At 44.2% G+C, this 15104-nt stretch overlaps 1 protein-coding gene across 2 annotated transcripts in view; it reads right to left on the bottom strand.

The window, feature by feature from the left end:
• The window catches only part of LOC110257788 (uncharacterized), an 85237-nt gene that overhangs the window by 56589 nt on the left and 13544 nt on the right, over positions 1–15104 (bottom strand). Inside the window, exon 1 of one of the 2 annotated variants that reach the window (XM_085007933.1) lies at positions 6178–6475. The exons of the other annotated variant lie outside the window; for it this stretch is intronic. Within the exon in view, the coding sequence (XP_084864059.1) occupies positions 6178–6206 (29 nt within the window). The 5' untranslated portion in view covers positions 6207–6475. Of the gene's footprint in view, positions 1–6177; positions 6476–15104 lie in introns of those variants that run through there. 2 annotated transcript variants of the gene reach the window in all.

Here is a 15104-nt window from a genome sequence, read left to right as displayed (position 1 = left end):
ACACCACAGCTCACGGCAACACCAGATCCTTAACACACTGAGGGAGGCCAGGGATCGAACCCGCAACCTCATGGTTCCTAAGTCGGATTCGTTTCCGATGAGCCATGACGGGAACTCCAGAATGGTAATAACTTCTATTTGTTGAATGTCCCCTAGGTGCCAAACTGTCCCAGGCACTTTTTGCATGTCATCTCATGTCATCTCCACATTAAAGCAGAAACTGGAGTTCCCGCTGTGGTGCAACAGGATTGATGGTGCCGCTGGAGCACAAGGACGCAGGTTCGATTTCCAGCCCAGCACAGTGGGTTAAAGAATCCAGCATTGCTGCAGCTGTGGCACAGGTGGCAACTGCAGCTGAGATCTGACCCCTGGCCCGGGGGAACTCCATATGCCGTAGGGTGGCAAACAAACAAACAAACAAACAAAAAATTAAAGTAGAAATCATTTTTCCCTGTCTTATATTTTGAGGAAATGGAGGCTTAGACAAGTTAAAATTCATTGCTCAAAGTTATCTAGCTAGTGAGTGGTACAGCCCAGACACATACCTAGGTCTGTGGTTCTTGTGACACAAGTCACCCTCCTGTTTAAAAACCTTTAGAGCCTTTGGAAGACTGGGATAGAGGTAAGTCGGAAGTTGTCATAGAATTCTAGGCTGATGGTCTCCCTCGAACCTGCTCCTCCTCTTTTCCTTCCAGAAACTTCGATCCATCCTGAGGAACTGCCCTAGTCATCACTCCTACACAACTGGGAGCCCTGAGATGTTTTGGGGTCTTCCTGGCACAACCTCATCTACCAGGCAGAGGCACATTGGGTCAGCTATAGGGTGGCAGGTACTGTGTGTAGCTCTACCTTCACGTTAGTAGCAGGGCTAAAGACAAGGAGCCCTTCCGGATGAGCCAAGAGCTGATAGAAGGTATCAACCACTGCACAGATTACACCATCCCATTTTGCTTCTCAAGGGTATGGACACCAAGTGCCAGTCACCCAAGATCAAGTGTGGCCTCCATGCTCCATAATAGCTGGGTGTCTTTGGAGTTCCTGCTGTGGCGCAGTGGAAACAAAGCCAACTAGGAACCATGAGGTTGCGGGTTTGATCCCTGGCCTTGCTCAGTGGGTTAAGGATCCAGCGTTGCCGTGAGCTGTGGTGTAGGTCGCAGATGCAGCTCGGATCTGGCATAGCTGTGGCTGTGGCATAGGCTGGCAGCAACAGCTCTGATTAGACCTCTAGCCTGGGAACCTCCATATGCCGTGGGTGTGGCCCTTAAAAGAAAAAGATGAAAGACAAAAAAAAAATAGCTAGGTGTCTTTGAGATGAGGAGTAGGGAGAGCTTTTGGTATCAGTATCACCCGTCTCTGCAGATTATGCAGACAGGACATCTGATTACTGGGGGGCTTTCCGTCTGGTCACGTGACAAGGCCCATGGCCTGGAGTTGGGGAGTGGCCAGACTGGATCACACACATTTCCTGAGTCATCAGCACTCAGCATGAGAACTAAAAGATACTCAGAGGCCAGTACCCTGGCCAAGCAACTAGGGCTGGTCTTTTGGACTCTTCTCCCTCTCTTTCTCAAGAACCTAGTCCATGAGATGCCTGAAGGCCTGACATCACCCCATCTGCCTATTTAGAGCCTGACTGCCAAAGGGAACAAGCCTGAGGAGACAGCTGAAGATTAAGAGAGGCAGGAAAGGAGTTCCCACTGTGGCTCAGTAGGTTAAGAACCCAACTAGTATCCATGATGATGCAAGTTTGATCCCTGACCTCACTCAGCGGGTTAAGGATCTGGCATCGCTACAAGCTGTGGCATAGGTCTCAGATGCGGCTCGGAACTAGTGTTGCCATGGCTGTGGTGTAGGCCAGCAGCTATAGCTCCGATTTGACCCCTAGCCTGGGAACTTCCATATGCTGCAGGTATGGCTGTAAAAAGAAAAAGAAAAAAAAAAAGAGAGAGAGAGAGAGGCAGCAGAAGAGTTGTTCCAGAGGAAGACAGCAGTGCTCCCCTCTGTGACAGGACCCTCCTGGGGCTGGCAGAGTGTAGCCAGGGGCCGAGAGCTACCTTCTCTGGGAGAAGGTTTTGAGACAGTGGCCCCACTGAGCACTTTCGGTTGACTCATGTTAGGACAAGCAGCATAAAAGAAATGGAGAAGCCTAACCTGTTGGATAAAAACACAATTGCTGAAGGAAGGAGAGAAGTAAGTTGTTGCTGCCTCAGAGCTTGAAAATTGTACAGTCCCTTGAGTTTATATCTGTTTCTACCCATCATTTATATGAAATAATTATGTAATGGGGTAGGAGCATGATGAAGTGAGAGGCTGGGTTTAGCAAATACAAACTATTACATGTAGGATGGATAGACCACAAGGTCCTACTATATAGCACAGGGAACTTGTTCAATATCTTGAGATAAACCATTATGGGTAAGAATTTGGGGGGGGGGTGGCAGGGGGAGGCATGACTGCACCATGTGGAAGTTCCAGGGCCAGGGATTGAACCCACACCACAGCAGTTACCCGAGCCTCAGCAGTAACCACATCAGATCCTCAACCTGCTGAGCCCCGCAGGAACTCTGATGGAAAAGAATATTTTTAAAAACAGTGTGTCCAAAACAAATCTAATAGAAAATTAGATTTGTTTTTTTTTTTTTCCAGAGGCAAGGGGTAGGGAAGGGAGAATTGGAGGAAGCTGGTCAAAAGATGTAGCAAATTCAGTTATAAGACAAATAAGTACAAGAGATGCAATGTACAACATGATATAATTAACACTGCCCTATGTTATGTATGAAAGTTAAAGAGGAAATTCTAAGAGTTCTTATCACAAGGAAAAAAATTTTTTTTCTATTTCATGTTTTATCTGCATGAGATGATGGATGTCCTTTGCACTTACTGTGGTAATGATTTCTTGGTGTATATAAGTCAAATCATTTTAAACTTACACAGTGCTGTGTGTCAATTATATCTCAATAAAAATGTAATAAGAAATTTTAAAAAATAAAATTCAATTCAATTAAAAAATAAAAACAGTGTGTATGTATAACTGAATCACTTTGCTGTACAGCAGAAATTAACACAACATCGTCAATACAACATTAACACAACTGTATGTCCATAAAATTTTTTTAATTTAATGTTTTACGTAAGGCTACTAAAAAGGCTTGATGTCATCCCTCACCTTCTTTTCCTTCCTCTGGTCTTTCCCAGTAGAACTAAGACTGGCCTCCAAATTGTAACCATTCCTACTTCTCTCCTTTTTATCTTTCTTCTGTAATTCTCTCCAGGCCCAAGTTAGCAACTAGTTACAAAGGCCCAGTCTTTTGCCTCAGTTTCTCTGCTCAATACTCTAGCAATTTGTTGGGACTAGGGCCCTCTTGGACTTTCACTCAGGCCTCTGAGTTTGTCCTTGACCTTCCGCCTGGCTCTGGCCAAATTCTTCTGCAATGAGACGACTCCTACATACACTATCCCAGGAGTTTGATCCCAGAGATCAAACCTGCATTGCCATGGATACTAGTTGGGTTCTCAACCTACTGAGACATAAGAGGAACTTCCCAGATTCGTCTGCAATGGGAAGACTCCTACATGCGTTATCCAGGACTCTCCTGTTAAAGGACCCATTATTCAAAACCCCAAGTCCACTACCTGCTTAACCTAGGAAGGAGATGGTTTGAAGATCAGGATAGTTGTTTCATGGGATTTTCATATAAGAAAGACATGCTAAGAGGCATCTGAGAGTAGAACGAAAAGATGGGTTGATGACTTGGGCACAACCCAAGGCCATACACAACTTAGGGCCATACTCTAATGATAGGAAGTCTCACTGACATTTGTAGGGTGGACTCTGGTGGGGATTTTGAGACCATCTTGAAGAGCACAGGGACACCATGAACCGTTCTTCCATCTGCTACAGGAAAGGGAATGAAAATCAGAGTAGGGTGCAATGTCCTAGTAAAACATTGTCATGGATCCTAGACCCTATGGTTTGGGAAGTTTCACATGAAGATTCTCCAGTGGGTCCTGGACTGCGGAGTTAAGCAGACCTGTGTTGAAGACCTGCCTCTACTACTTACCAGCTTTGGACCCTTAGACAAGTCACTTGCCCCTCTGTACCTGCCTCTTCATCTTTAAATTGGAATTAATGATAGCACTGTGAGGATTAAATGAGCATTCCAAAAGGGTACCTGTTGTTCTTACCAAGAAGACAAAGCTCAGCTGAATCTGTTGATCAAAGGGGAAAGCATATGGAGTTCCCGTCATGGCTCAGTGGTTAATGAATCTGACTAGGAACCATGAGGTTGCGGGTTCGATGCCTGGCCTTGCTCAGTGGGTTGAGGATCCGGCATTGCTGTGAGCTGTGGTGTAGGTTGCAGATGAGGCTCGGATCCCGAGTTGCTGTGGCTCTGGCATAGGCTGGTGACTGCAGCTCCGATTCAACCCCTAGCCTGGGAACCTCCGTATGCCACGGGAGCAGCCCAAGAAAATGGCAAAAAGACAAAAAAAAAAAATGTAAGTTATGCTGCATTTCATGGAAGAGAGAGGGGCCAGAGAGTGAACCCCTCTGACCTGGTTGTCCCCCATTGCTGTTCCCCATTGGTAAGCTAACCATACAATGTGTCATCCAAGCTGGGACACTTTTGAAAGTGAAAAGGGACTATTCATTATCCCGCCATGAATAAAGTACAAAGTGAGACTGACCTAGGGCAAACCAAGGTGTAGAGTCACTCTACCCACAGGGAACATGGTATCAAATAAAATAAAGGCCCCAACATTGTAAAGATAAGTGTTTAAATCCATTAATCCATGCTCTTGTCTCCTGGGACCTTGGAAAAATCATTCTGCCTATCTGAGACTCAATTCATACATCTTTAATTGCGGACAGAAAAACTCACTTCCCAGAATCGTGGCTGAGGATTAAGTTCCTTGAGTTTTTCGTTTTTTGGTTTTTTGTCTTTTTGCCATTTCTTGGGCCACTCCCGTGGCATATGGAGATTCCCAGGCTAGGGGTCGAATTGGAGCTGCAGCTGCAGGCCTACACCACAGGCACAGCAACATGGGATCCGAGTGGCGTCTGCAACCTACACCACAGTTCACGGCAATGCCGGATCCTTAACCCACGGAGCAAGGCCAGGGACCGAACCCTCAACCTCATGGTTCCTAGTCGGATTCGTTAACCACTGCACCACAACAGGAACTCCGTTCCTTGAGATTTTATGTCAAGTAACTGACAGTTCCAAGTGGCTAACCAATGCTAGTTCTCTCCCTCTTCTCTTCCCACACCCTCAGGACAGGCGCCCAGTACCATTGTCTCTCTCTAAGCTCTAGTTTCAACTCAAAATGCCCAACTGGCCTCTGGCCTGATATCTCTGAGCCCAAGTCCTGCCTTTTCAGAAAGCACAACTGTTAGTAACCCAGTCTCCTTTTGCCTGGCCAAATTCAAAGAATCTGAGGCTAATTATTATAATCCTATCTGCTCATATGTACAAAATATTTTCTCATCCATCATTACATCACTTTGTCCTCGGAATTCTGGAAGAAACACCAGCCCAAGAATTCTCCTGCTTGAGTGGAATCTGAGAGGTACAGTGACTGCCCACATCCTAGTCACACTGAGAGCCAGTGGCAGGTGTTCTTTTTGATGGTTTCATATGCCCCCATTTAAGATCCTTCTTGATTTGCATGGTTATTTGAGAGTAAGAACACTGATTTAATTTTAATGAAATGGGTTACATTCTGCTTGTCAAAGCTATACATGCTTCATTGTAGGATACTTGGAAAATACAGAACAGTATCAGGAACAAAAATTAAAAATCCCCTGAAATCCACCATTTAGACAAAAACACTCTTTCCTTCCAGACTTTTCTATTAGTGTGAATAATAGTTGAGTAATAACTCATAATAGTTAGTGAATGCTTACTACATGCAAGCACTATACTAAGGGTTTTGTATGTATTATCTCCTTTCACAACAATCCTATGATAAACTGAGGCACAGAGACTTTAGTTACTAGGCCAAAGTTACCACAACTATTAGCTATTGACACAGGAGTTTGAAAGCAGGAAATATGCTTCCGGAGCCCGGCTCCTATCCCTATGCTCTGTGGCCTTGTATGTTAGATATTTCCTACATAATGCTGCACTGCAAGACAGACAGAGCATGCAAAAATGTGGCTTAGAACTAGTCACTTACCCCTCGTTGCCACGTGCGTTTCTTTTCATCGGAGCGGTTCTCCTTCCAGGAAACAGGCTAGCAGTCACCAACTATTCCAATACCATGCAAAAGGAGGAGAAAAAGGGAAAGAGAAGGAAGGTCTGGATGAGGTGGCCTGCAAGTTGGAAGAAGCCAGGATCAGAGAGAGTAAATCCCAGAAAGTCTGGCCTCTGTGAGCTCACGCTCTGCGGCAGACAATTTTGGCAGGCATGCTCTTATCTTCTTGCTAACAGACCCTCAACATTCAACAGATCGCCAACAGAGATGTCTTGATCTCAGGGAGGGTGGGTCAGCCCTAGGAGATGAGCCAGGACTGGTTTCTGACAATTCTGGCAACACTCTTTCCCTTGACCAATGACGGACAACCAGTTCTGGCCAGTGAAGTCTAAAGGGAGGTCAGCTAAGGGACTTTGGGAAAGGCTTACATCCCTTTCCTAGGGGCCCAGATGCCTCCCCAAAGACTTTCCTGTGTATAGCATTAGGGACATCAGACCCAAAGTCAGCAGAAAATACGAAATCTGTGCAATTCTGCAGGATAGAATACAAACACTACTAAAGCCCAAGGTGAACTCTAAAAGGATGGGGGTGGTTGAATGGCCAGATCATAGAGGGGAGAAAGATTCCAGAAAGATGCTAAATGGCAGGACTGAGCACAGGGATCCTGGCCATGATCCATTCACCTTGGGTCATAGGTCCGCCATCCTTATGGTCCAAGGAATGGAATCTATTACCAGGAAAAAAAAAAAGAGAGAAATTAAAGGTAGCAGACAGAAACAATTGATGGCCATTATTAGGATCATCCACTATTTCTATTTTTTTCAATGATTTCTCATACATTATCTGCTTTGAGCGCTCTGCCAAACCCACCATCCCCTTTCTCTAACAATACAGATCCTTCCCACTCATAAAGGTAAACTCTTGGCAGCATGTTGTAATCCTGACTCCCGAGCCAAACTGATTGAACCATATAGGATTCCTGATCCAAGATGGGGCAACCAGATTCCATTGTGAGAATCTGGAATTGGAATACAGAGATGCTAGGCAGTCTCTGTTGTTCACTTAAACTTAGGACTTGTAAACCCAATAAGGGAAGCTCTATTTAGTCAAGTTCATGGAAAAACAGAGAAGTCAGGATTGATAGAAAGACAAAGGCCACATGGATGAAGTGGGTGATTAAAAGGAACAGAGGAGTTCCCGACGTGGCTCAGTGGTTAACAACTCCGACTAGGAACCATGAGGTTGCAGGTTTGATCCCTGGCCTCACTCAGTGGGTTAAGGATCCGGTGTTGCCGTGAGCTATGGTGTAGGTCGCCGACACAGCTTAGATCCCGCATGGCTGTGGCTGTGGTGTAGGCCGGCGGCTACAGCTCTGATTTGACCCCTAGCCTGGGAACCTCCATATGCAGCGGGTGCAGCCCTAAAAAAGACAAAAAGACAAAAAAAAAAAAAATTAGAGAAATTAGGAGTTCCTACCATGGCACAGTGGGTTAAGAATCTGACTGCTGAAGCTCAGGTAACTGCAGAGTCATGGGTTCAATCCCCAGCCCAGCACAGTGGGTTAAAATATCCGGCATTGCTGCAGCTGCAGTGTAGGTCACAGCTGTGGCTCAGATTCAGCCTCTGGCCTGGGAACGTCCATATGCCATGGGTGCAACCATTTTTTAAAAATGGAGAAATTAGAGTTCCCATTGTGGCTCAGTGGTTAACGAATCTGACTAGCATCCATGAGGATGCAGGTTCAATCCCTGGCCTCGCTCAGTGGGTTAAGGATCCGGCATTACCATGAGCTGTGGTGTAGGTTGCAGACGCAGCTCGGATCTGGCATTGCTGTGGCTGTGGTGTAGGCCGGCGGCTACAGCTCCGATTCGACTCCTAGCCTGGGAACCACCATATGCCACGTGTGTGGCCCTAAAAAGCCAAAAAAAAAAAATCTGTACATGATCAACTATAATTTTAAAAAACACTAGTTTACTAGATTATGCTGCTTCGTGAACGATAATTCTAGATATTTTGTGGTCCTGCTTACTACTAGAGATAAAATAAATTTTATAAATCAAAAAAAAAAACCATACATGTCTATTCATAGCAGCTTTATGCGCCATAATACAAAATTGGAGCTAACGAATGTCCTTCAGAGGGAGAATGAGTAAGCAAACTCATAATACATCCATACAATGAATTACTGCTCAGTAATAAAAAGAAACAAGCTACAGGCGGCAACAAGGACGGATCCCCAGGGGCTTATGCTGAGTGAAAGAGAGCTAATCTCTTTGTGATTCCATTCTCTTTTGAGAATACAAAATTCCAAAAATGACAAAATCATATAGAGCGATGGAGACCAGCTAAGAACAGATAGGGAATGAGAGGAAATGAGTGATTATAAAGTGGCAACAACAGGAGTTCCTTTGTCATGTCAGGACACTTCTGCCTCAATTTTGATGAGGTTTATATCCCATCTACCCACGGGATGAAATGTAATAGAATTATAACAAAGACATACTCAAAGAACGGGTGCATGGGAAAACTAGTAAAATATGGAGTTCCTGCTGTGGCACAGTAGGTGATTGATCTGGCTTGTCTCTGTGGAGGCACTGGTTCCTTAACCTGGCACATCAGGTCAAGGATCTGGTGTTTCTGCAGCAGTGACATAGGTCACTTCCTGGCCTGGGAACTTCCATGTGCCACAGATGCAGCTGGACAGGGAAAAAAAAAACAAAAAACAAAAAAAAAACAAAAAAACTACTACAATCTGAGTAAGAGTTATAGTCCAGATAATTGTATTAAACCAATTAATTTCCCATTTTTGATATATACTTTAATTATGCAAGATGTCACTGTTGGGGAAACTGGGTAACGGGTCACAGGACTTCTGTGCTAATGTTGCAATTTTCTTTTTTTGGCTTTATTCTGTTTTTCAGAAGGAAGGATTTATTACTTGTGATAAGAACACTGTGGATCTTTCATAAAGCAGTGTCTCTTGCAATTTCTTATGAGTGCATAATAATTAAGAAATGAAAAATTAGGGAGTTCCTGTCTTGGCTCAGTGGTTAACGAATGCGACTAGGAACCATGAGGTTGCAGGTTCAATCCCCGGCCTTGCTCCGTGTGTTAAGGATCCGGCGTTGCCACGAACTGGGATGTAGGTCACAGATGCGGCTCGGATCCCATGTTGCTGTGGCTCTGGTGTAGGCCAGCGGCTACAGCTCCAATTCGACTGCTAGCCTGGGAACCTCCATATGCTGTAGGTGCAGCCCTAGGAAAGACACACACACACAAAAAGACAAAAAATAAATAAATAAAAAATAAAAAGAAATGAAAAGTTAGATATATGTGTGACTAGGTCACCTTGCTGTACAGTAGAAAACTGACAGAACACTGTAAACCAGGTATGATGGAAAAAATAAAAATCATTTAAAAAAAACAAAAGTTTTTTTAAAAAGAATGAAACTTAGAGTTGGTAGTTAAAGCTATACCCTAATGTTCTAACACTGATATGGCCCTTGTTTACTAAAGACTATTTGTCCAAGGGTGACTTTTCAGGATATAAACCTTGCCACCAGCGTCTCTGCAGAGCCCTTGATCTTGGGGAACTATGAGGCTGAAGAGATGGAACATTAAATATTTGGGCAGGCTCTTGCCCCTAACACAAAGGTTCTTAACCTGGAGTCCATGGACCAAGCTTTTGAAGTCTGTCAATGCCCTCTTTGATATTTTAAAACAGTCTTTTTGTTTCTTTAGAAGCTCTTCACCCACATGATAAAATATTTTAAGTACAAAGCGTTGAAACTGTAGATCAAAAGCGCTCCAGCCCCAGAACTATATAGTTCTTCTATCTGAATGTAATTTTCCTCTGGACAGTTTTATGTATTCTTCCAGACAAAAAAAGAGAAGGATACAAATGGTAGCATGTTATATTCACATTTCCTACTTTTCACACTTAATAACACATCCTTAAGATCATGCCACATCGGCAATACAGCTCCACCTCTTGTTTTTATTTGCATTTTAGTCTTTTCATTTTTGGCCGCACAATGGCACATGGAGCTCCCAGGCCAGGGATCAGATCAGACAGTCGTGACCCAAGCCACAGCTGCAGCAATGCTGGATCCTTAACCCACGATGCCAGGTAGGGATTGAACCCATGTCCCAGAGCTCCCAAGACGCCGCTAATCTCGTGGCACCACAGCAGGAACTCTGCACCTCTTGCTTTGAAATGGCTGTTTAATGTTCTCAGTATTAAGAGATGAACCACAGTTTATTTAACCAAACTCCAATGATATACATTTAGTTTTTTGCCAGTTTGAAAAATTCTGCAGTAAGTATCCTTATATGCTAAACATCATGACATGGTTTTGAGTATATATCTTTTTAAATTTCTTTTTAATAATGATTTTTATTTTTTCCATTAGAGCTTGTTTACAGTGTTCTGTCAATTTTCTGCTGCACACCAAGGTGACCCAGTCACACATACATGTATACATTCTTTTTTCTCACATCATCATGCTCCATCACAAGTGACCATAGTTCCCAGTGCTATACAGCAGGATCCCATTGCTTATCCATTCCAAAGACTATAGTTTGCATCTATGAACCCAAATGGTAAATTCTTAGCAGCAGTATTGTTGGGTCAAAGATACATAAATGGTAAATGCTAACGCACACTGCAAAATTGCCTCCAAAGAACCCATGCTAACCATCCGTCAAGCTCAGTCTACTCCTGCTTGCCAGCCATGAGCATTGTGAAACTTTAAAATATTTGGGGGGAGTTCCCGTTGTGGCACAGGGGAAACGAATCCAACTAGTATCCATGAGGATGCGGGTTCAATCCCTGCTCAGTGGGTTAAGGATCCAGCATTGCCGTGAGCTGTGGTGTAGGCTGGGGGCTATAGCTCCGATTCGATCCCAGGGCTGGGAAAATTTCATACAGTCGAAAGAAAGGAAGGAAGGAAGGAAGGAAAGGTCACAAAGTATTACATGTGAGATGAATAGCAATGAGTTCCTGCTGAAGCACTGGGAACTATATCCAGTCTTGGAGTAGACCATGATGGGAGATAATATAAGAAAAGGAATGCATATATATATATGGCTGGGTCAATTTGATGTACAGCAGAAATTGGCACAACATTGTGAATCAACTATACTTTAATTTTTTTAAAAAATCAAACACTATAGGAGGCATTGCTGTCGTGGCTCGGTGGTTAATGAATCCAACTAGGAACCATGAGGTTGCAGGTTCGATCCCTGGCCTCGCTCAGCAGGTGAAGGATCCAGCGTTGCCGTGAGCTGTGGTGTATGTTGCAGACGCAGCTCGGATCCCGCGTTGCTGTGGCTCTGGCATAGGCTGGTGGCTACAGCTCCCATTGGACCCCTAGCCTGGGAACCTCCATATGCCGTGGGAGCGGCCCCAGAAAAGGCAAAAAGAAAAACAAAACAAACAAACAAACAAAAAAAAAACTAACACTATGGAGGTATAGAGAATAAAACGGAAAACCCCTCTTCTCCCCAACCCCATCAGACCCACTCTCCTCAAAGCTGCCAGAGACATTGCTGTGTGCCCAGGAGTTTCATGCTCCTGCCTGTGAAGGCACCAGCACTCATTCTGATTCCTCTCATTTGGGATTGGGATGCTTGTTACAGGGGCATGACTGAGGCTCCGCTTTATAACATCCAGAAAGACGGGGTTTACTGAGCACCTCAATAGGAATAAAGACAGCAGAGCAAAGGGCTCAACAATTGATGTGAACAAAATGGCTTAAAAGTCCTTCAAAAGCTTGAGAGGCACCATGTCCTTAGATATGCAAACTATAAATAATGTGTATATAAAAGCAGGATCCAGAAGCACTTCAAGGAACTAAAGCATAGTTAATGTATTTCCTATATGCTTTGAAAGTAGTGGAGACAGTATTTAAATGGCGATGGGATCAGTAAGAAAAGACAAAGTCATAGTCTACATGTACAGAGGCAGACAGACTCTATTTGACCCTCAGTTTCCTCCCATCAAATGGGAATCACTATAGAATATCTAGCTCATAGGGCTGTTGTAATACATCACCTACATAAAGCGCTTAGCCCAGAGTAAGTACTCAATAAATGAGAGCTATTCTTAGCTATTCCTAAAACCTTTCCTGGAAGAGGGAAGGTAGTGTGGATGGGAAGCACTGAATGAATCAAAGCCTGGTTTCCGTAATGGGCATAATGTTCTTGAGGCAATAATGAGACCTGACCAGAAGTGGGAGATGTGGGGGAAGGAATGGTTGAGGAGGAAAGCAGTGGAGGAATTGGAGCTATTCTAGGCAAAAATTGCTGTGAGGAGTGGGCAGAAGAGTTTGGGATGGGGAAGTCAGTGGAGGGGACGTGCAGAAGGACATCAGGGGTACACAATATTGGAGGAGCCAGATGGCAAAAATGCTGTGAATTAAGATGAGTGGACAAAGAACATTCGGTATATAGCTACGACAGAATACAATTTAGCCTTAAGGAATCCTGGGAGTTCCCTGGTAGCCTAGTGTTTAGGAGAAGGAGGAGGAGGAGAAGAAAAGGAAGAAGAGGAAGAGGAGGAGGAAGAGGAAGAAGAAAGGAAGCGGAAGAAGAAAGGAAGAGGAAGAAGAAGAAAGGAAAGGAAAGAAAGAAAAGGAAAGGAAAGAAGAAAAAAGAAAAGAAAGAGAGAGAGAAAAGAAAGAAGGGAATCTTGTCATTTGATCCAGCCATCCCACTCCTGGGCATCTACCCAGAGAAAACCACAACTCGCAAAGACACATGTACCCCGATGTTCATTGCAACAGTCTTTGCAACAGCCAAGACATGGAAACGACCTAAATATCCATCGACAGAGGAGTGGATCAAGAAGAGGCGGTACATATACAGAATGGAATATTACTCAGCCATTAAAAGGAACGAAATACCAGCATTTTTAGCAACATGGATGGATCTAGAAATGATCATGCTAAGTGAAGTCAGTCATACGAGACACCAACATCAAATGCTTTCACTGACATGTGGAATCTGAAAAAAGGACAGACTGAACTTCTTTGCAGAACAGATGCTGACTCACAGACATTGAAAAACTTACGGTCTCTGGAGGAGACAGTTTGGGGGGTGGGGGGATGTGCTTGGGTTATGGGATGGAAATCCTGTGAAATTGGATTGTGATGGTCATTATACAACTACAGATGTGATAAATTCATTTGAGTAATAAAAAAAAAGATGAGTGGACAAAGAAAATTCAGTATATACTTACGACAGAATACTATTTAGCCTTAAGGAATCTTGGGAGTTCCCTGGTGGCCTAGTATTTAGGAGAAGGAGGAGGAGAAGAAAAGGAAGAAGAGGAAGAGGAGGAGGAAGAGGAAGAAGAAAGGAAGGGGAAGAATAAGCAAGAAAAGAAAAGGAAAGGAAAGGAGAGAAAGAAAAGGGAAGAAAAGGAGAGAAAGCAAAGGAAAGGAAAGAAGAAAAAAGAAAAGAGAGAAAAGAAAGAGGGGAATCTTGTCATTTGCAACAACACAGGTGAACTTTGAGGACATTATGCTAAATGAAAAGAGCTAGTCACAGGAGTTCCCATTGTGGCGCAGTGGAAGCAAACCTGACGAGGAACCAGGAGGTTGCAGGTTCAATCCCTGGCCTCGCTTAGTGGGTTGAGGATCCGGTGTTGCTGTGAACTGTGGTGTAGGTCCCAGATGCAGCTGGGATCTGGGCATTGCTGTGGCTCTGGCGTAGGCTGGCGGCTACAGCTCCGATTAGACCCCTAGCCTGGGAACCTCCACATGCTGTGAGTTCAGCCTTAGAAAAGGCAAAAAAAAAAAAAAAAAAGAAAGAAAGAAAATTAAAAATAAGAATCCCCAGGCCCTGATGCCTGACTATTTAAGGTACAGAGAAAGAAGAGAGACGAGAAAAGTCTACTTGATTGCTGAATGGATAGTTAGTTGAAAGGGCTGGTTTTACTCTAGTTGGAGAACTGAGACCAGCAGTCTCTTCCCTACCTACTGAGAATGTGGGAGGTAACTGCCAAAGATTCCAACTAGCAAAGTTTGACTAGAGGTAAAATCAATAAGGCTAAGGTCTTGGGGTCTCCTTTCCAGAATTTCTGGCATCTAAACAGTTCCAATTCAGAATGGCAGACATGACTCTTATATGTAACCAAAGGTGCTAATTTAAGGACACTTATGGAGTTTCCATCATGGCTCAGTGGTTAGCAAAAATGACTAGCATCCATGAGGTTGTGGGTTCAATCCCTGACCTCGCTCAGTGGGTTAAAGATCCCGAGTTGCCATGAGCTATGGTGTAGGTCACAGACTCGGCTTGGATCCCAAGTTGCTGTGGCTCTGGTGCAGGCCCGAGGCTACAGCTCCAATTGGACCCCTAGCCTGGGACCCTCCATATGCTGTGGGTGTGGCCCAAAAAGACAAGACCGAAAAAAAAAGAAAAGAAAAGAAAAGAAAAAGAAAAAGAAAAAGAAAAAGGAACACTCACTATCCACCTACAGATTTCAGTACTGTTCCAAAACCTTGGTCCCAGGCTGGTGGACCAGAAGTTTGCTACATCAAGAAGGTTGCTCCACGGGCCTGACTCCAATGTGGCTCCCATTCCAACCTATGGTTTTTCTGGCCTGAGACTGGTTAGTCTAGAGATCTAGACCCTTGCTATTTAGAGTGTGGTCCAAGGACCAGCAGCCCTGGGATTGCCTGGCAGCTCATGAGAACTGCAGAATCTCAGGCTCTGCCCCAAGACCTACTGAATCAGAATCTGTGTTTTAACAAGGTCCCCACATTAAAGTCTCAGAAGACCTTGCTTAGGGAGTCAGAGAGGTTTAGGGTTATTCTTGAGGGAGAAAGACAAGAAAATGACTTTAAAAGCAAACATAAACTCATGGTGTGATGAGTCCCAGTTTCAGAAATTTTGGGGAAAAAATA

This window comes from Sus scrofa, chromosome X (assembly GCF_054392235.1).
Source record: "Sus scrofa isolate SSC_HxYL_T2T_F1_AM1 chromosome X, Sscrofa_HxYL_maternal_Yorkshire_Landrace_v2.0, whole genome shotgun sequence".
Taxonomy (NCBI): Eukaryota; Metazoa; Chordata; class Mammalia; order Artiodactyla; family Suidae; genus Sus; species Sus scrofa.
Note: the sequence above shows the minus strand (reverse complement) of the source record. Positions and strands in the feature narration are given on the sequence as shown.